The sequence below is a fragment of the Passer domesticus genome, chromosome 5 (assembly GCF_036417665.1).
Source record: "Passer domesticus isolate bPasDom1 chromosome 5, bPasDom1.hap1, whole genome shotgun sequence".
In the NCBI taxonomy this organism is placed as follows: Eukaryota; Metazoa; Chordata; class Aves; order Passeriformes; family Passeridae; genus Passer; species Passer domesticus.
The window spans coordinates 12,853,085-12,874,689 of NC_087478.1; the positions used below are offsets into that span (position 1 = coordinate 12,853,085).

Consider the following 21,605-nt stretch of genomic DNA (forward strand, 5'->3'; position numbering starts at 1 on the left):
TTAGTCTTCTCCAGCACTTAACGATTTTATGTGTAGAAAGTCTTGCTTGGTACAGAAGTTCAGTCTGTTGCTGTAACTTGGCTTGTGCGAGTGCACTCAATCATCACTGAATAATTTCCACTTCAATATTGGTCAATGGAGATTAACTGAGAAACAATTTTTTTTGTTTACTGAATGCTGATAAGGTAGGATACTCATGTTTACTATTGTTTTACTGGTGTTTTAGGTGTGATTTGATGTATAGGGTAATAAATCAGCATCAGCTTGGGAGATTTTTCTTCTGTAACAAACTAATAGTTCATATTGGCAGTGTGTACTTTGAAAATGGATGGATATTATCAGTCTGGTGAATTGATTTATTTAAAAGAAGCACATCTAAGGACATTTGCCTTGAATTTAGATGCACGTTAAACATATCTTCAGAAATAGTCCCTGACTTCTGCATCCTAAGGGCTTTTTTTTAGGTTGAAGTCCTGATTCCTCATCACTAAAAAGAGAGGCAGAGAAAACTGGGAATAGGCTCATATCTGTCCAGACTGCCAATAAATCACTTAATAAATCGCTTGTTTTGTTACTTTCTGCCATTCCTGGAGCTCAGTGGGACTGCATTCTGTTAATATACAGGAGTATGTCTTTTGATTTCTAAGAAAACCCATGTATGTTAACATCAGCAGCATCAAAACAGATGAGGCAGCAGAAGAATCAAATAGAAGCAAGAACTAATCAATATGGAGATTACACATTCAAACTGCTGATCTTCAGTAAAATCTGGGCAGGATGTTTAAAAACTCTGTTTTAATTACTTAATCACTGGAGAGTTGGTTGGAGGTTTTTTATTTATATTTGGTATTGAATTGAATAGATTACATCTGAAGTGGTTCATGTAAATCAAGTATTTGTGATTAGAAATTAAGGGGAAGTGGAAATATAAAAAATGTATATGAAAAGTTAAAAATAAGAGTAAAGATGAATGTAAATGAGAAAGTAATGGAGTAATTGTATGTTTTCCTAGATTTCTTCTGGCATGGAGTTGGGGGATCATGAACAGCCCGTTGTTATGAGAGACGAAAACAAACGAAGGAGAAGAAGAATGAAACCTCATTGTACACCAAGTAGTTTTTCATCAATGGAACTGATATCCATTGAGTTCATTTTACCTACAAGCAATAAACATACTAAAGCACCAGAAATGATGTTACTTGAAATAGCTGGCAACTGTACGGTTGAGCAGATGAAGGCACAGATTTGGATGCGTGCAATAGAGACGAGTCAAGCCACAGACTTCTACCATGCATTCACCCCAGATCAGTTTATTCTGCAGTATCAGAAGAAAGGACAATGGTATGAAATTTATGATAAGCATCAAGTGTTACAGACATTGGACTGCATACTGTACTGGAAGGTGTTACAGAAGAAGGTAGGCAAGATCTATGTTGTCCAGAAACAAAAACCATCAGAAGAAGTTGAGGAGTTTCAGCGGCAACTTAATGATTTGATTGGTTATGATGTCACTGATGTAAGCAATGTACACGATGATGAACTAGAATTTACCCGGCGCAGATTAGTCACTCCACGAATGATAGAGGTAGCCTGCAGAGATCCTAAATTATATGCAATGCACCCATGGACTACATCTAAGCCACTCCCAGAATATTTATTTAAAAAGATCACTAATAATAACATTTTCATAATCATACATAGAGGAACGACTAGTCAGAAAATTAAAGTGTCAATAGATGACACTCCAGATATGATTCTCCACAGCTTTTTCACAAAAATGGCAAAGAAAAAATCTTTGATGGACATTCCTGAAGATCACAGCGAACTGGATTTTGTTCTCAGGATTTGTGGCAGAGATGAGTACATTACTGGGGAGACACCAATCAAAGATTTTCACTGGATAAGACAGTGCCTCAAGAATGGGGAAGAAATCCACCTTGTCCTCGACAATCCCCCGGACCCAAATGAAGATGAGGTTCAGAAGGAAGAATGGCCTTTGGTGGATGACTGTACAGGAGTTACAGGGTATCATGAACAATTGACAATAGATGGAAAAGATCATGAGAGAGTCTTCACTATCTCTTTGTGGGATTGTAATAGGAAATTTAGAGTGAAAATAATTGGCATTGATATCCCAGTTTTACCAAGAAATACTGATCTTACTGTGTTTGTAGAGGCTAACATTCAACATGGGCAGCAGCTCCTTTCACAGAGAAGAACTTCATCAAAGCCTTTTACTGAGGAGGTTCTGTGGAATATTTGGTTGGAATTTGATATCAAAATCAAGGATTTGCCTAAAGGAGCACTTCTGAATCTTCAGATATACTGTGGCAAAGCACAGGGACCATCTGCAAAGACAAACCTTCAGTCACATGAATCCTCCAACTCTGATGCAAAATGCAAAACCCAGCTTCTCTATTATGTAAATCTTTTGTTGATAGATCACCGTTTCTTGCTGCGAAGTGGGGAGTATGTACTCCATATGTGGAAAATTCCAGGTAAGGGGGAAGAACAAGGAAGTATAAATGCAGACAAACTCACATCAGCAACTAACCCAGATAAAGAAAACTCAATGGCTATCTCTATTGTGCTGGACAAGTACTGTCACCCAATTGCCTTGCCCAAGCACAGGATATCATCAGACCCCCAGGGGGACAGGACCCGAGCTGAAATGCCCAACCAGCTTCGCAAGCAACTCGAAGAGATCATAGCAACTGACCCACTTAATCCACTTTCTCCTGAGGACAAAGAACTGTTGTGGCACTTTAGATATGAGAGCATAAAGCACCCCAAAGCATATCCTAAGCTGCTTAGCTCTGTGAAATGGGGACAACAAGAAATAGTGGCCAAAACATACCAGTTGCTAGCTAAAAAAGAGGCTTGGGATCAGAGCACTTTAGATGTTGGACTCACAATGCAACTTCTGGACTGTAACTTTTCAGACGAAAATGTCCGAGCAATGGCAGTTCAAAAACTGGAAAGTTTAGAAGATGATGATGTTCTTCATTATCTTTTACAGCTTGTGCAGGTAGGTGTATTTGCATTCCTGAACTCTGACTTCCAGGAATACATTTGCATTACCCCATAATTTGCATTTCCCATTTTAGTAGGTCTTGTTTGTATTCCTTAGTTTTGAAGTCTTCAGTGTTTAGTCAGAGCAGTGGTAGTATCCAGATTAATGTAACATACACTTTCCTACTTTTTGTCTTTTGCCTTTGTTGTTGTTTTTGTGGCACCATTGCCTTGTGTCTTACAATTTGCATCTTGTGTTTACAGTAGTACGTTTTTCTGGAAATTGTTTATGCCAGCACAGCTATGATGGGAGTAAATCCTAACTGTGCTGTCTGTAATCCTGTTCATGTTGGGTTTGAATCACACAGCACTGAAGAGTTGTTGACTGACTTTACTGATAGTTTAGAAGGAGTGTAGATAGAAAGAAAGTAAATGTAGATGTTGACATGGGCAAGGCCTGAAGCAAAATCTGGGGTTGAGTTTTTGGTCATGAACACCAGTGTAATTACACAGTATGTTGCAGCAACTTCAGTCTTGTGCTGTTAAGGGAAGCAAATTTATCTAGAAACTCCCACCCCAAAATTTTTGAAAGTAGATCAAGAGTTGATAGGACTATATACTAAGATTAAGTCCTGGGAACTTGGGTACAAAATTGGGGTTCTAATGGCAAGGGATCTCTGCTGTATAGATTTGAAGCAGTTTGTGTGTGCATCTGCCAGATCAAACATTGGGAATGTTTATATCAGTTACATAAGAAACTTGGTTTGGTTGCTTTTCTCTCAACACAATGCCATCAGTTGGCAGTGACAAAGTCTCCTCTGGTGCCTGATGGAAGGTAACCTTGTGTTCTTCCTGGTAAGCACAGGAGCCCGCTGGGGCTGCGTGGCTCCTGCACCCGACAGGGCTCTGTTTTGCATGGAAAGGCTGGTATCCCTCAGAGCAGGAAATGCTTTTTTTCAAACAATCAGAGGACAACATTCAAAATTTAGAAAAAAAAAATGGAACTACTGCAGCTGGGGAAGCAGCTTTTTATTTCTGCAGATTCAGAGAGAGCTCAGATTCCCAGGAAAATGAAGTTAGTATTTCAGATTTTGCTACACATTGGTAGGTCTTTAAACAAAGCCTTTTGAGCCTTGTCTTTGCTTGTCTGAAGATTAGGCAGAATTTATGCACTTCTGCATTAACCAAAGGAGTTGCTACAGTTGCCTCATTGGGCCTCCCACGTAGCTGCTGCTATATATGTGCTTGGCTTTGAGCTTTGCTGTCTGAATGTGGCTCAGCAATTTTATTCACTTTTTTTTTTTTGTATTTAAATTAGGAGTTTGGGATGATGATTGGTTGCTATCAAAATGTCTGAGAAAATAGGTGAAATACTAGGGTTGTTTCCGTTGGTTTTTTTGTTAATCATTTATTTTCAGGAAGTACAAATCTGGTAAGTTTTAAAAAGAATAAACCTTTCTAGCAGTTAAATAAAATATTGTAGCATAAAATCATAGTGCCTTAACTTCACTGTGTCATTTTCAGTAAGAGGTGTTGTAAGAAATAATGAGCTTACCATCATTAAAAACAAAAACATACTAGATTCCAACTTTTACATCTCTGCTGCTTTCCCTGTCTTTATTTCTTAGCTAACTATGGAACATAAGCTGTCAGCATTCTGCAGCAAAGTTCTGGTATTACAGTGTATTGTAAAAATCTGCATTTTTCAGAGAATGGATGTCATTCCTCTGCTCCAGTGGATACATCTCTTCTGCAAATGGTTGTCACTCTTTTATGAAAGCTTTATGGCTTATTTCACTCTGCACAGGATATTCCTATTTTATCCTCTGTAGAGTTAGAAATCAAGTATTTTATTTCCCCACAGGTTATTTCTAATAGAAGCAGCTACACCATAAGTCAACCTATTGACCTTCTTGTAATGTCTGCTCTTCTGTGTACAGTTGATACACCATGGATAGGATAGTTAAAATGCAACAAAATTCTTTGTAAGATAAACACCAATGGCTGTACTGCATGTATATGGCAGTGAGTAAAGGCCTTCTGCTGAATTGACAAGGAAAAGGTACACACAGGTCTGTGCCAGCAGACATTTTCTAATGGCCAGCTTTTATTGTTGCTGTGCAGAAGTTGATATTTGACTTTGTGAAGAAAAAAGGGCTGGACTGTTAAAAATAATTATCTAAAGCATCAGCTCAATAAAGATGGTCGTAATGCATTTTTTAATATTGTTTTCTGTTAAAATATATTTGCAAGTTCAATAAGGAGGCTTTGTTTTGAAGTAATGGTCAATTGTTTGGCTGTATTTCAGTCTTAACTTGTTTTTCAAGGTTATGTGAACATTAGGCATAGTATATACCAGAGTGAGGTTTATAATAGGCTTTCTTGGAACTGTAAGAAAATCCATTTGAATTTATGTGATAATTATTGCTTTTGGGCATCTTACTGCAGTGAAAATTAATTTTTATAAAAACCCCTCATACCTCATAATCTTGTACACAAAGTAAAAGGATCTATATCTTGTTATATTTGGAAATTCTCATTGTCTTTCCTAAATAAGATGATGTTGTTTGGGGATATAAAACAGTACTGCAGACAGTCAAGACAGTGCTTGCAGAATTATGATACAGGAGAAGGGCAAGTCTGGTGCTTGGCTTTTTTGTCTGTCTGGTGCTTAGCTTTCTTGTCTGTCTCTTAGCAAGCAGCTAGAAAGAACATGTCTTTGTGACATTTTTGTAAGTTGGCTTAATTTTTTTTTCTTTAGATTAAACCCACAGGATGATTTACATTTCAGAAATCATGTTGATATTTTAATAATAAAAATGCAACTATGTGCCCAGTATTTGTAAGAGTTTATAAAACTATGATTTGTTTGATGAATTTAGCAGACCTTTGCTGATGGCTTGGTTGCTTCTTTGCAAGCTGCAGCCCACAGTGATCTTGAAAGAGCCATTATATTCTGTTGAATAACTATTGCTAGAGGTTTGCATACTTTGTTGCTTCTGAAAGCTGAGCACACTACGTGCACCCAGCTCTCTGCGCATCCCTTTGTTTTCCCCTAATCTCCCTGCAGTCTGCTTCCTGGCACTCTATTTCCAGAACCTGAAGCCATTCACCAACCCCCTCAGTCCATGACAGGGATTTTGTGACTCTGATTTATAGATTGTACGCTTCTTATTTCTCTTCTGTTGCCATTGCATATAAGTGCATACTTTTTTCCATCATTAATCTGAATACAAACCTTCTGTAAGCTTGAATTCCTCAAGCAATATGAAAGAAGCTATTGGAAAAATGAGTTGAAGTGGAGAAGTTCCCTGGTACTACCCAGAATCTGGAAGTGTGATGGTTTTCTGGTAGACCAATTCACTTGGTTATTATGATGGAGAATAACAAAAACAAAATTCCAATACTGGCACTTGAAAGTAGTTGTTGACTTTCTCTTCCCACCCCCTTTTTTGGCAGTAGCTTGGAAATGTCTGTGGGCTTGGGTGGAGAGGAGCAGCTTTGGAAGGAGAAAAAATACATCTGTTTTCACAGTCAGTAAAAAAAAGCTCTGGTGAAGTCTTCCTCTTAATTGTACTTCGTTATTGTAGGATGTGTATCAGGGCTGTTATTCTGTCATTCATTTATGGAGTAAAGGCCAGGTAAGTGCTCTGAAAAGCTGCTCCTGTATCCTGTTTTTTCTGGAGAGACCACCAGTGAATCCTGGTGCCCTAGTCTCAAATTAGTGGATGTTGAGCAAAACCAGTATTTTATCATTGAAACATTTTATTTAAGAGCTATTACAAATACATTATTCCATCTGTCAGTAATCATTTCAAGCATTCTCAGTATCAGTCATACTGCAAACTGGTTTCTGATCTTGCTGGTTTTTGCCAAGAATGACGTTGCATTGTGCATATGTTCAGGTTGGACTCTCTGGTTAGGGAGTTGTCACATTAGTAATAAACCTGAAAAGAATCTGTTGCAAACAAAATGTGCTTCTTGAATCAGACAGAGAAGCCTCAAAAAGACCTGCTTTGTTACACATTTTCTACTCCTGCAGCTGTGTGTTCTCTAGATGTCACTGGTTAATTAAGCAGTGGGATCTAAATGTGTTAACACCATGTCTTTTATGTTTGTATCACTCAGGCTGTGAAATTTGAGCCATATCATGACAGCGCATTAGCCAGATTTTTGCTGAAACGTGGTTTGAGAGTAAGTACTTCAAAATATAGCCAGCTCATACTAAAGCTGCTGGCTTTATTAAAACCTTGTATCAAGAAATGAATGCTAATTTGTACTGTTTTTCTTTACCTGTAGAACAAAAGAATTGGTCACTTCTTGTTTTGGTTCTTAAGAAGTGAAATTGCCCAGTCCATGCACTACCAACAGAGGTTTGCAGTCATCCTTGAAGCCTACCTTAGGGGCTGTGGAAAAGCAATGCTGCATGATTTCATGAAGCAGGTTCAAGTAATTGAATTGCTGCATAAAGTCACAATGGAGATTAAATCAGTTTCTGCAGAAAAGTATGATGTTACTTCTCAAGGTATTTACTAACAGGCATTTCTTTGTTGTTAATGTTGTTTTTCTTCTCCTTGGGTGTGAAAAACTAGGCAGCAAATTATATTGTTCATAAGGAAAATTTGGGGATAAATTGCTGTCAAAGGGCATCATTTTTACTTCCTTTAAAATGTGAGTGTAAGTTAATAATGATTGAACCAGTAATAGGTTTGTTTGCTCATTTCACCCCAAAAGGGGAAGAATATCCATGTTCTAGTCACCCAGTATTTTCCCAAGCTTTGGCTTATCTTCTTGTACCTCAAGCCATGCCAACTGGGAAACAGATAAGTTCTTGTACATTAGCTGAATGCCAGTGCTGAAAAAAGACACAAATATTAACTGGAAATTAAAAGTAATGCTTGCCAAGAAATACAGCCTTCCTCTAAACTCTCACTAGGAGATTTTTGGCAGGAAGATCAGGCAGGAGTCCAGTGCAGCCTCTGGTACAAGTAGCTAGTGGTACAGGCCTGAATATACAGGGTGTGGCTTTGAGGAGTGCTGTGAGACAGATGTTGTATTGTTATTTCCAGTTCTTGGAAGCACCGCTTTGGAAGCCACAGTAGGGTTATGCAGTGCCTCTTTATCTCTGGGTTTTGCTTGCCTTTCCCCCCACCCCCAACTTTCTTAAAAGCTTGTTTATCCTCATTCCTGGTACTTGCTTGGTGTTGGGAGTAAGTGTGAGGGGACATATGACAGTATTAAAATTCTAAAAGCTGTAGAGAGACTACCTATTCCTGCATGTTCAGCCTGGTATGCTCCAGGCCAGGAAGTCCTTGGATGGGGAAGCTTTTCCACTCTGGTTATGCAGAAGTGACTGTGGTGGTGTTTCGAAAGACATTTGAAGAAAATATGCATTTGTTCTTCAATATATATTGAAAAATCAGTTATGTTACCACATAGTGTGAGTTAAGGCACTTACTGAAACCCCATATAAAACACTGTTTCTAAAAAACTTCCTAAATTTTTCTTAAAGTATTCTATAACCAAAATGTATTTAGTCAGAATTACATATTTTAGAAAGAAACTATACAACCTTGAAGATGTACATGTCTATAAGAGCAGTGGATTCCATAATACATTATCTTTGAAGGATATGTGGGCAAAGAAGAAAAGCTTCAAGAGAAAGCAATCATATTAACACCCACTGGGTTTTGAAGTTAAAGAATCTTTGGATGTAATGTACAGCAGAACACTGAAAGATGACTTATATAATTGACATTTTCACTGAATAAGCCTTCCTGAAACTGTGGAGTGTCCTAATAATGTTATATCTAATGTAATTTATTCTCTGATTATTGAGGACATCATTTTTTCTACAGGCACCCTCTACTTATATTTTTAAAAATTTATATCCAAAAATTTATTCTCTAGGTTATTGCTTTTTTTTGTCCCAACATTTCTAAGTTCATAATTGTTCATATTTTCAGTTTGAATGCTTTATCCTGTTTAATTTCATTCTGTCATGCAGTCTCATCTTATTCTTGTATATATTTCTCCAGTGTTTGTGGATTTTCTGTAAAGAACAAATTCCTTCCTGCTCGGTCCATACTGTTCTAGTAGCAAACATGTTGTCAAACTGTTTCTTTCACTTTTCACTGTAATCTCTTTGCTTATATTTCACGATAGCAAGTAATAATAAATAAGTAAATTCATAAGATGATAATATTACATCTTGCATGGGATTATCTGCTTTCATCACCCTCTGAGCTAGATGATTTGTTTCCCAAGAATGTGTCTATGCAGCTGTTTCATCGTTTAAAATGCATAGTACCTTGTTCTTAAGCCAGATCAACTTGAAAGTGGTTTTAGCAAGTGCCTTTACTTGTGTCTTAAAACCAGCTATTCCTAATCTTTTGTAGCTTCAGTTGGTTTGCTTACAGTTTTCAAATTACATTACATTACATTACATTACAATGAGGTGACTTACTGAGCTAAGAGTAAACTGTAACAATAAACTATAAACAGTAACTTTCCTAGACAGTTGTCTAGGAAATCTGTAGTTACATTATAGAAAGCTGTTTCATTATCCAAGTTACTAAACTTAGGTGCTTTTGAGGGGGCAGGGTGGAGTTGTTAGGGTTTTTTTGTTTGTTTGTTTGATTGGTTTGTTTTTGTGTTATTATTTGTTTGGGTTTGGGATTCTTGAGTTGTTTTTTTTTAAGTGTCTAATTTTAAAATCCATTTGTTAGCTCCTGTATATCGCTGCCAGATTTATTTTTTACCAGTAGAGATCCTGTGTTAGTTACCAGGCACTGCTAGTAGTTCTTTTCTAAAACCCTCTAGGACAGGTATAACATTTATGTTCTGTGAGTTTTCAGCCAATTCTTTTGGCTTGACTTTCTTAATTTGATAGCAGCGTTTGAACTGTCCTGATTTTTGTCTAATGTGCACTAAGAGCCCAAAAAGTTTTGTGTCCTGGGCTGCATCAAAAATAGCATAGGCAGCAGGTCAAGGGAGGTGATTCTGCCACTCTGCATGGCCCCTGTAACACTCCATGTGGAATACTGCATCCAGCTCTGGGCCACTCAGGACAGGAAAGACATGGATCTGCTGGAATGACTCCAGAGGAGAGTCACAAAAACGATGACAGGGCTGGAGCACCTCTCCTGTTAGGAAAGGCTGAAAGTGTTGGGATTGTTCAGCCTGGAGAAGGCTCACAAGAGCTGACATCAGCCTTCCAGTGCTTACAGGGAGTTTGTAAAAAAGGTAAAAAAGGTGGGACACAAACTTTTTAGTAGGGCCTGTAGTGATAGGACAAGGGTTATTGGTGTTAAACTAAAGGACAGATTCTGACTACACATAAGGAAGGTTTTTTGGTTTTTTTTTTTTGGTTTTTTTTTTGTTTGTTTGTTTTTTTTGTTTTTTTTTTTTTATGATGAGGGTGTTGGCACACTGGAACAGGTTGTGTAGGGTAGTAGAAATGCCCCATGCCTGGAAATATTCAAGGTCAGGTTGGATGGGGCTCTGAGCAAGTTGAATTGAAGATGTCCCTGCTCATTGCAGGGGGATTGGACAAGATAGCTTTTAAAGGTCCTGTCCAGCCCAAACTAATCCATGATTCTGTTTTAAGTATCCAGGTCCATGTTTAGCTTTATCAGTATGATTTTTTTCACTCTTTAATTTTTATCTCCAAAATTACTTTATATGTATAAACATCCTCGACTATGTAGCTACAGTTTCTTTTAGGACAGTGTTCAGGTCTTTGCCCTAATGCAGGGTAATCAGCACTGTATTGCTTATGCTGCTGACATTCACTAGCTGAGGTGAAAAAATACATCATGCATTGTATAATCTGTACTATTCTGAGTTGAGGATTCAGCAACTTGAGGTTTTATTGTTTAAAAATTGTGTTCAGGTATGAACATTAAAATTCTTATTCATATAAATATATAGCAAATTTTTTTTCTTACAGGAATGTGAGATTTAGAAGGCTGTACTGTGAAACCAGTTTTAGGAGGATAGGAAATTCAGTGTCTCTGTAGTTTGCCTCCTTATGGTTAGAGAGTAATTGATTCCAGGAAATCAAAAGCCACAAGTCTGTCTGCATTTCTTGTCAGTTATGAGGGAAAATACTTTTTGGTGTGTTTTGGTTTTTAAACAAAAGCTGACATTTGAATGTAGACTCTTACTGTGCAGTATTTCTAATACTGCAGAGAAGGCACATAACTTCTGAGGTGTTTGAAGACTTTATATTTAGGTATCTGAAAGAACCCTGGCCATTGATAGTGCAAGTTAAAGAGTTTACTTCCATTCCTTGAATCAGGAGATCTGGGAGGAAAGCAATTTAAAATGGCAGCTAAACTGAGCTTTTTAGCCAAAGTATAATGCTCAACAAGTTTGATTACCTGTAACCTTTTTGCCTTTGTGACCTGTTTAATTTTATTGTGTTTTCCTTCTTGTAATTGCAGTTATTGCACAGCTGAGACAAAAGCTTGAAAAATTACAGGGCAGCAAACTTCCAGAAAGTTTTAGAGTTCCATATGATCCTGGGCTAAGAGCAGGAGCACTGGTGGTGAGTATATTCTGACTTTCTACAAATAATTTTTTAAAATAATTTATTTGCAAGTATGTGTCACTTAGTAAAAAGTTCGTTAATATGTCAAAAGGTCATATTTCTGTGTGAATACAGTGACTCCATAGACTCCATAGACATTGCATAAACTCCATAAGTTTTGGTTCCCAGAGTTAATATTATTTTTCTGAATGTAATAACATGCCACCATGTGCTAAAAAAATTACAACAATCCATGAAATTCTAATCATTAAATGACAACTATACTTTTTTTCCATAAATAACTGTATAAAACTTTTATCTGATTCAGGGGCTGTGGGATATTCAGTTTCCATTCTTCCAGTTACTTTTTCTGTTTTACCCTGATTCAGATCTGTCACTAAAGTTTGGGCCCAGACCTTCATCATACTGGCAAAAACATCTACCTCAGCTATTTCTGATTTTTCAGTATCTCTGTGTTGGTTTTGTTAGAAAATACATTATGATTTTTTTAGAAATACATTAAGAAACACTTGGGTTTTTCTGTGTTGCTGCCTTCGGTTTTGTGGTGAGATTGCAATTGTGTATGTTGACTCAGAGTTAAAAAAAGATTCATAGATCAGCAGATGTGTAGTGAGAGGAAACTGGATCATGCATCTAAAATGCAATGTGAGGTCTGGGTAAAGAAGCACAGTCAAGATACTTGGACTCACTTCATGTGCAGCAAGGACCCTACAAGGAAAGACCCCCTTAATTTTCTCCTAGCTAAGGACAGACAAACCATCAGATTTTCAGCTCAGAAGCCAATTCAAACATTTCTTATTCAGAAGTAATTTGTGATTTCTTAAATGCTATTTTCTTGTTAGTATTTTGTATATTCTCTTTAGTCTTCTTTTATTTTTTTGGTTTTTTTGGTGCAGAAATCATCAACAGCTTGACAGAAAGTAGGTTTAAAAATAAACAAGAGATCTCTGGATTTTCTAGTTTTCCTTCACTTAAGAAATATTCAGTCCTATCAGGACCTTCCTAGATGAACGAAACAGTAGATTTACGAATGTCCAAAATTCGATGGGTTAGCTTTTCTTTTTCCAAAACGTTTGAATAAAAACGTTTGGTAAAACAAACTAAGCTTTCATTTAATGTCCATTCTAACAAGTAGTGTTTGACCATAATCTTCAAAACCTAATTTTTTTGAAATCTAAACCAAATATTAGAAGCAAAATCTGAGTTTCTAATAAGGTCAAAGATTTTAAAAGTTCTTTAATTTTTGAAAATAAGGATGGTAAAAACTATTTTGTTTTAAACTGCAGGCTCAGAATTTCAGTAGATGAAACATGAATATACCAAAATACTCCTATATCATGAATTCTATATGCTCTCAAACACTGATATGCACTTGCTGCTTTTTTTTTTTAATTTTAGATGGCTTTATTGTACATAATAATGTTCAACAATGAATCAGGAATTCCAGAACAGAAAGTAAAACATACTACAGTTGTCTTAGCCATAATAACTGAAAAAAACATTTGAAATACTGCAGTTTCCATTCTGAATTTATCAGTATTGAAAATGTAATAAAACTAAATCGGGAATCTATTATATTATGAATGATTACATTAAATTAGTTTCAAAAATGCCATTTCCCCCATTAATTTGAACAATTTATTAAGGGAATCAAATCAAGCAATCTGGAATGTAGTTGCTGGAAGTCAGAAGGGTGAATGATATGGTAAATTGCATTGGACAATGATTATGTTTTGTTTTTGCAATGCATCTGTCAAAGTGCTGTTGTGAAAGTCCCTATTTTCCAGTTTTGTCAGAATCTCTATTCCTGTTTCAAATTTGTCTGAAGCAAGCTAAATCCAGTTTTGGAGAGTCAAGATACACTTTTGCCTTTATCATGGACAGTAGTTAAAAGTTGTGCAGGTTCAGGGAGGCTTTGTGTGGCAAGTGAACTCTGTCCTTTCTATGTGCTTTCAGTGTGTTGCTTGTGGTATAGCTGAGTGGAAGCTGGTAAACTATTCTGTTAAAAAGGCTTCTTGGGTTGATGTTGGCATCAGGAAACAGTAAACATGTCTTTCACAGATAGAAAAATGTAAAGTAATGGCGTCCAAGAAGAAGCCCCTCTGGCTTGAATTTAAATGTGCAGATCCAACAGCTCTGTCAAATGAAACCATAGGCATCATCTTCAAACATGGAGATGACCTCCGTCAGGACATGCTAATTTTACAGGTATGAAAGCTGAACCTTGTAAAGAATAACATGAATATTTTAAAATATTTTAAAATTATTTTGCTTTTCCAAAGTGTGTACACCTTGTCTTCACTGTCCATATGAAATGCAAGGTTGTCTTGTATTTAAAACTCTGTATGGCAAGGCTGACATCAACACTGGATCATCTTTGTCATACTGTGTTATTGATTAACTCTGTTGGGATGGAAAAAGAGGAAGAGTAAGAGCAAGAAAACTTGTGAGTTGAGCTAAAGGTTTAATAAGCAAATAAGTGGAAGAACCAAGGAAGAAAACAAAACAAGTGGTGCTAAGGCAGTCACTCCATATCCCATATGTGGACCACTTCTCAACCAGCCCCTGCACAGAAGATGGTTAACCTCCAGAACCCTTTGCTCCCTGTTTGATTGCTGAGCATGACATTGTTCAGCATGGAGTATTTCTTTGGCTGGTTCAGATCATCTGCCTGGTTGTGTCCCCTCCCAATCTCTTGTGCACCCCAGTCTAGCCACAGTGAGGTGGGTGAGAAACTGGCAGCCTTGGCACTCAGCAGACACTGTTCAGCTGGGACACTGGGACAGCAGCGTGTTCCCAGCCCTGCTTTGGTCACCCCCTAAACCACAGCACAGTACAAGCTGCTCTGAAGAAAAGGAGCTTCATCCCAACCAGACACAGTGCATACTGTGTTTTCCTGCTATATGCCATACATATTTCACATTTTGGTGTTCTAGAGACAGAATTTTACTTAGTGCAAGATGGTCTGTTTCTCTGATGAAGTGTTTTTATCATTTATTAATGCAATGGGTAAAGTTAACAAATGAAAAATCAATTGCTAGTCACTCTAGTTTCAGACAACTGGTTTGTTAGGGCTTTTGGAGGTATTAATGGGGAAAGTTGGGCATGCTTACTAACACATTCAATCTCACCTGATGTAGAAATCATACAATATATTAATTAATACTTTATAGAAGAGTAAAGATTTCCTGGTTGTAGAACAGATGAAGAAATATAAGCCCTGGTTTTATAACTGATTATCTTGAATGGCTGCACACTTTCAGTATTTATTTCTTTATCAAATAGCAAAGTAAGTTTAGCCCCATCTTAGAAGTCTTAGAAGCGTTATTTGTATGAGTAATCTGTAATGTTGAAATAATTTGAAATAGCTTAGCATATCTGTTTTATTTTACTAGATTCTTCGAATTATGGAATCCATTTGGGAAGCAGAATCCTTGGACCTCTGTTTGTTGCCATATGGTTGCATTTCTACAGGGAACAAAATAGGTATGTGATCACACTTACTGTGATTAGAAATTCAAAATACCATATTTACAGAAGATCTGGGCGAACTATTCTAGGATGTGCTGTAGTCCTGAGGTAAATAACACTTTATTACACTTTCTGTGAGCAGCCTTCAGGTGCATCTTGGCAGTGCTTTCTGCCCTTCCTTGAGCTGTAGCACAGCTGTTTACTGGCTGTGATTTCTGTGGAATGCCTTGGCTTTTGCTGCAAGCTCCTCTTTAATAACAATATCTAGTATGAAACATCAGTGAAAGTGAGTGACTTATTCAAGATGTATTTTAATGTGTTGATAGGAATAAAATAAAGAGCAAAACATTTATATTTTTCCTGACCCAAAGCTTCATACACTATACCTACCACATAGAAGCAACAACATTACTTAACAGGATACTCAGGTTATATTTCTCACTGGGCATTAATTCCTGCAGCAGAGATGATCAATTTTTCAGAACTTGTGGTGAAAGAAATCAAGTAAGAAATTCAAATAAAATTAAAACACTTTATAACTCTTTAATATACCTATGTAATGTACTTCCTCTCTAAAATCCACTGACATACAATTTTTTAACATCCTTTTGATTTCAGGATATCTCAGCAATGCAGAAAACCCAAACTCACTGATAAAATACCTGGTAGCGTGACATAAGAAAGTTTCTTTTCTCCTAATATAAATGTTTTAAAATTGAATTATATTTATTGATAGAATTTTAATAATGAAGGAAATGGAAAATTGTACATCAAAATGCTAACTAACTATAAATATAAGGAAAGTCTGGGGGTTTCTCTTCTTTAGAGGTGTTAAACCTAATTTTTTAAGAGCTTTTTAGGATATGATTTAATTTTGTTTAAAATTATCTCAAGACAATGTAATGTATTGAACAAATTAAGGAAGAAGAAGGAATTCTGCCAGTGATTCTAGCATTTTCATACTTGGGTTACAGATTTCTGTTATTCTTTCATTAATTCTTAATTGATTCCCCATTCTTCTGTCTCAAGGAAATAATATTTGATTTTCCTATGGGCATGGGAGAGATGTAAGAATTTAGCATCCTTTTAGCACCACAGCAGGGGCATGGTTAATCATATTAACACTCCTTCTTGGTTTGCTGAGAATACCTGCAGCCTAAATTAGTAATGCCCAATGTGGCACACTTTGATGTAGAGCTTATGCTTGTTTGGAGCAGAACCAAAGAGTAGTGGCATGCAAATGTTCTTTCACAGTATTCACATGTGGTCTTCTTCCAGGCTGCTTCTTCCCTCCCTCTTAATAGTTCAGTATTAATACTGCAGTTTCTGTGTATTGACACAAGGACAGTACCCCACTCTACACTGAGCACAGGGAAACAAGTGTCTTACATCTGGGGCTGGCACCTCCTCCTGCATAGAGCATTCTCAGTCTGTTAAAGACATTGCATCCAGTGCAGTTTGTAATTTTGGAAGCATCTGTCCTCTCCACTGCTGCTTCCAAGCATACCTCTGTGGGATGAACTTTCTCTTCTCTGTGTCACTGGTAAAAGGTCATACTCTGCTCTCTCTCCCTTTGACATGCCCTGCCTCTGTGAGGCAGTTGCCACTACTTACTGTGCAGCATCCCTGCTGAAATCAAGAGGTTCAAGCTGCCTCTTGGAAGAGTCACCACAGAGCCCCAGAAACACATTGCATGGTGCATTTCCTGCTGCACTCCCTCCCAGCTGAATGCAGCCCAGCTGAGAACTGCTGTCCTTGGCACCTCCTGAGCCAGCTCTGCTCCCCCGCCATCAAGGAGCTGCTGGCCAGTAGAGGGAGATTTGTGAGCACAGGCAGGGAAAGCTTTTTCAACAGCTGGAATGGGAGCTGGAGCTCACACCCGGGAGAAAAACAACAGCTTGACAAGCAGAGATTAAAATACAAAGCTTTTTGATTTGGGGGTCTTGGTGGTGGGTTTTGGAGGTCATATTCCACAGTAGTTTTGTGGTCTTACATATCCAGGCCACTGTAAAGACAGAAGAAAACATCTCCAGGGGGTATTCAGCTATGAATTCAGCCATGCAGAGAGGGCAGGAAGAGATTGCTGTGTTGTTACTCTGTTACAGGAAAATTTGTACATAGTTCAGTAATTGCAAAAGGGTGGAATTATGAATAGAAAGAAATTTATCTGGTTCAGACAGAGTTAAATTGAAACCATCTCAGAAGCTGCTTTGAATTGCTTTGGAGAGAAATGGGTATTTTTGTTCGCTTGCTTATCTCTGAACTGGAGCTGAAGCTAGAAGACATTGTTGAAGTTGAACCAGAGGGAAAAAAAAATTTCCAATTTACCAAATCAATTCAATTAAAATCTGACTTTCCCCATATAGGCATGCCTGGGCTGGACTGCGTTTGCTAGTCTTGGCTACAGTGCAGGGTTGTTTCCCTCTACCTTCCTCTCTGTCACATGCCATGCTGGCACGAACAGGACAAGGCCCTGTTTCTGCACCACATTGCTGTGAGGTGCCAGTGTGCCTTGGCAAGGGTCTGTTCAGTTTAGGGACAGACCCCATGGCCCTGACAACCAGAGCTTCCACCAGCAATCCCACTGCTGTACCTCGCTGTGCACTGGTGTTTCTGAGCTTTCTGTGTACATGGACACTTAAGCTTAATTTGATTTACTGCAAGAGGGCCAGCTCTATTCCTCTGTCACAGCCCTGGCAATACTTGCACCCCTAGACTGCAGCAAAACAAAAGCTTTTCTTCAGCTCCTTGTACTTGTGAAGTTGGAGAGAAGCTGGGGAAAATGTGAGTTGGGATCAGGACAGGAATATTTCCTATTCTTCGGAAAAGCCTTATGCTGTGATGAGTCCCCACTCATCATGTGATACATTCATTTTAAAAGAGGAGGAGTTTTGATGCCAGGCTCCTTATGAACTCTGGCTGATTTCAGGTGGAAATGAACAGGAACCATTGCTCCTTGTCAAATAAATTTCTGCTCACAACCTATGAAGGTCTGCAGTGGGTTTTTAAACACAGTTTAAAATTTAATTTTGAAATTTTCTAATATGCTTTGATAAAAAAATTAATAACTTCTTCTAACCTTTTCCTTATTTTCTTAAGGAATGATTGAAATTGTGAAAGATGCTACAACAATTGCCAAAATTCAACAGAGTACAGTTGGGAACACTGGTGCATTTAAGGATGAAATACTAAACCAGTGGCTCAAGGAAAGATGCATGATTGAAGAGAAGGTAAGTTCTTTGAATTTTTAGGAAGGATTTTTAATTGCACCCTACTAATTTAGGAGCATTGAGCCGGTATGTTTGTGTTTGTTACTTGTGCGAGTTTGAAAAATCCATTCATTTTCCCTGCACTCAGCTGCAGGTGTGTGTGATGAGCCTTTAGCATCCAGCTGGCAGCCAAGCTCCTTTATCAGTGGAAGTTAGAAGTGATACATGAGGAGCAGGTTGAGAGGACATCTAAGAACACTGAAAGGCAATGTGGTTTTAGAGGGTTCAGGTGCAGGTTTGGGTGTTCACAACTCCTTTCCTTGTGTACATCCACTGACCTACTACAGCTTTCTGCCACGTTTTCTTCCTCAGAATGTGTGAGCTGCTGTGTGCTGCTTTTCTGTGCTGAGGGATAGAGCCAGCACAGGGGGTGCAGTGCAGTGCAGGGCTGTGATCTTCATCTCTGCTGTGCAGTGGTGTATTTTATAAGATAGTTTGCTGTCCTGGATTGGGGCAAATCTGGGAGAAAACACCTCCAGCACACAAAAGGACATTTGCCTAACTGTTGATAGATACATTTCAACAGAAAGGTACATAACTTTGAGAATGATTGTATTTAGTGCCTAGCATTGAAGCATTTAACATCTAAGATTTATTTTTAGTTTCAGGCAGCTGTGGAAAGATTTGTTTACTCTTGTGCTGGATACTGTGTGGCAACCTTTGTACTTGGAATAGGAGACAGGCACAATGACAACATCATGATTACAGAAACAGGTGGGTTGTTTTTTTGAGACTTTCATAGATGTGCAGACTGTCTATACTTCACTAGATTTATGTTTCATTTTAATAAATAATGCATTTAACAATGCATGAAGAGACACAAACCAGTTCTGTCAGTGATGCTTACAAGGTCAAGTCTTCTGTAACACTGAAATTATTTTCACCCCAGTTTGCCTTCATACAGGCTGGAGATAAGTATCATTAATAATGCCATTATTTTCCAAGGAGCAAAAACTGAGTCATTAGAAATGTAAACTAAATTTTTTTTACTGTCTACATCTAAGGTCTGAACACAAAAAAATTTTATAAAGCAGGCAGCTGTTCATCTATCTGATATGTGGCTGTGGTTCTCACAGTGTTCAGTGGAACTGAATTCTGTCAGAATCCAGATGTTGCTGGACTGTTTTCACTTCTGAGGAATGTAATTGCTTTGTGTACTGTTGTAAAATATTTTAGGAAATAAGTGTACATGGAGTGTATTTGTTTACCTACTAAAATTTGTGGGATGGTTATATCCTTCTGAAGAAACTCACAGGTTTTTTGTACTATAAACTTTGGGAGTTACTTCCGTAGCTGCACATTGTTTCATCCTTAATTTTACTTACCTATGGAAAGAACCCCTGAACAATTAGTACATATGGAGGAGTTTTATTTAGTCTATGGAATTCACTTTTAGTTTCATGATCTCTCACTTCATAATTAGTCTCTGGTTCTTACCAGATGAAAAATAGTTAGAAGGCTAGATATTTATTATTGATTATATTGAAGTTTTATCAGTTGAAGGCTGGAGAGAAGAAGTACCCTGAAGGCAGAAATTAGCTAATTGAAGACTACAGTAAAAAAGTTCAGCAGAAGCTCTTAAGGAAAAAATGACTAAGAAATGCTTTAATGTCAACATTATATATAATATAATGTGGTGTTGTTCCCACTGGTGGAACATGAGGCACGGGTCAACAGACAGGAAAACTGAGAAAGAAGTGTTGTTCCGTTGTAATCATGAGCAGGTTTGTCTCAGAGTCTTTAACAGGATCTGTCTTGAGCCTCAGGAGCAGAAGGATCTCAGTCTGAGAGGTCTGCAGAGATTCAGATTTGGTAGGCCAGGGGGACTTGAAAGCTGAATTTGGAATGTTTAAGGATATTCCAACAACAGATCACTGTGAAGTATCATCTTACATAATTCGATGTTTTATCTTTTTTCATAAATATGCCACTACTACAAATCTGTGTTTTTAAGTAACCATACTCTTGTATCCATTTCCTGAGTGCCAGTGAAAGTAATAAAGTGGAGAGTAGCAGCACACTCTAGTCCTGTAGGTGTAGTGACCCTTAAAAGGAGAGGTTTTCATGGCCTTTGTGGGAACTGATGCCCTGCTGCTCTCTCAAAGCTATCCAAAGGACGACAAGGCAGACTTGGAACACACAGAGTGGTTTAGAAATCACTAATGAAGGTCTGTGAGGAGAAAGCATGTTCTAGTCAATGACATTTGCCAAGGAGATGGGTAGTGCCAGAATCCCATGGGTATTTGAAACATTCCCCTCAAGCCTTTTCCTTGTAGTGATGCTGTGATTGTTACAGGTATGAGACACAAGCTTTCCTTGGTTGATTTTTGAAAAGTTGTAAGTGTATGTTTAGATAGTACAGCAGTTTTGCCAGACTTTTAACAACTGCCAAAGATAAACAAAAAGTAATTTTGTTAAGAGGACAGAATTATTTATTTCCCCCAAAAAGAAAGAAAATAGTATTTTCTGCTGAACTTAAGAGTGATCATATGTACAAAAAAAAAGGGGTTGTAACTCCTGTAAATGCACGTAAGTGTTATTAGTAGTGTATTGTATTTGTCTGAATGTTGCTTCTTCTTCTCTTTATGAAGGTAACCTTTTCCATATTGATTTTGGCCATATTCTTGGGAATTATAAAAGCTTCCTTGGAATTAATAAGGAGAGAGTTCCTTTTGTGCTGACTCCAGATTTTCTGTATGTTATGGGAACTTCCGGAAAGAAGACAAGTCTCCATTTCCACAAATTTCAGGTAAAAGAATGGGAATCTAGCTGCAAATCCATTAAGCAATGTTTTTTTTACCCTCTAAAACGAACATTAGTGCCTTGATTTTCAAAGATCGAGGCTCCTGGGTATTATCTTAATAAAATGTACTGAATCATAATATGATTCCAGGATATTTTAGACCCAGCTAAGAGAAAAATTATCTGTACAGTTATGGGAACTAGAATTCAAACATTCACAAAGGCACATTGAAAAGCTCATTAGGAGCAGACCAGATAAGCAATTCTTTCTTTGTTTCTTGTCTTGATTGAAAATACTTTGTGAAGGGCTTCAGTGTTGGTGCAATTAGAAGAAACTCATGGCTCTAAGCAGAGCCTCTGTGGAGTATGAGCAGGTGTGAGGCATTCATCAGCTGGCTTGGCCAGTGTTATTCCCTCCTGATTCTGCCCTTGAGTTCTGGGGCTTGGACTGCTGCGTCTGACTAAAAATCTGTAGTGACCCTAAGCTATCTCAAGTGGTGGTTTGTGAAGTGGATGGATAGATTCAACTCTGAAAGAAATGGCATTTAAAATCTGTT

General features: G+C 37.7%; 1 protein-coding gene across 4 annotated transcripts in view; it reads left to right on the forward strand.

Annotated features, from left to right (window-relative positions):
• The window catches only part of PIK3CG (phosphatidylinositol-4,5-bisphosphate 3-kinase catalytic subunit gamma), a 54,515-nt gene that overhangs the window by 26,795 nt on the left and 6,115 nt on the right, over window positions 1–21,605 (forward strand). For all 4 annotated transcript variants that reach the window (XM_064422018.1, XM_064422016.1, XM_064422015.1 and 1 more), the window contains 9 exons: window positions 1,013–3,028; window positions 7,141–7,206; window positions 7,312–7,537; window positions 11,460–11,563; window positions 13,628–13,774; window positions 14,962–15,052; window positions 18,137–18,267; window positions 18,909–19,020; window positions 20,898–21,055. In XM_064422018.1, coding sequence (XP_064278088.1) covers window positions 1,025–3,028; window positions 7,141–7,206; window positions 7,312–7,537; window positions 11,460–11,563; window positions 13,628–13,774; window positions 14,962–15,052; window positions 18,137–18,267; window positions 18,909–19,020; window positions 20,898–21,055 — 3,039 coding nt within the window. In that variant the 5' untranslated portion in view covers window positions 1,013–1,024. The remainder of the gene's footprint in view (window positions 1–1,012; window positions 3,029–7,140; window positions 7,207–7,311; window positions 7,538–11,459; window positions 11,564–13,627; window positions 13,775–14,961; window positions 15,053–18,136; window positions 18,268–18,908; window positions 19,021–20,897; window positions 21,056–21,605) is intronic.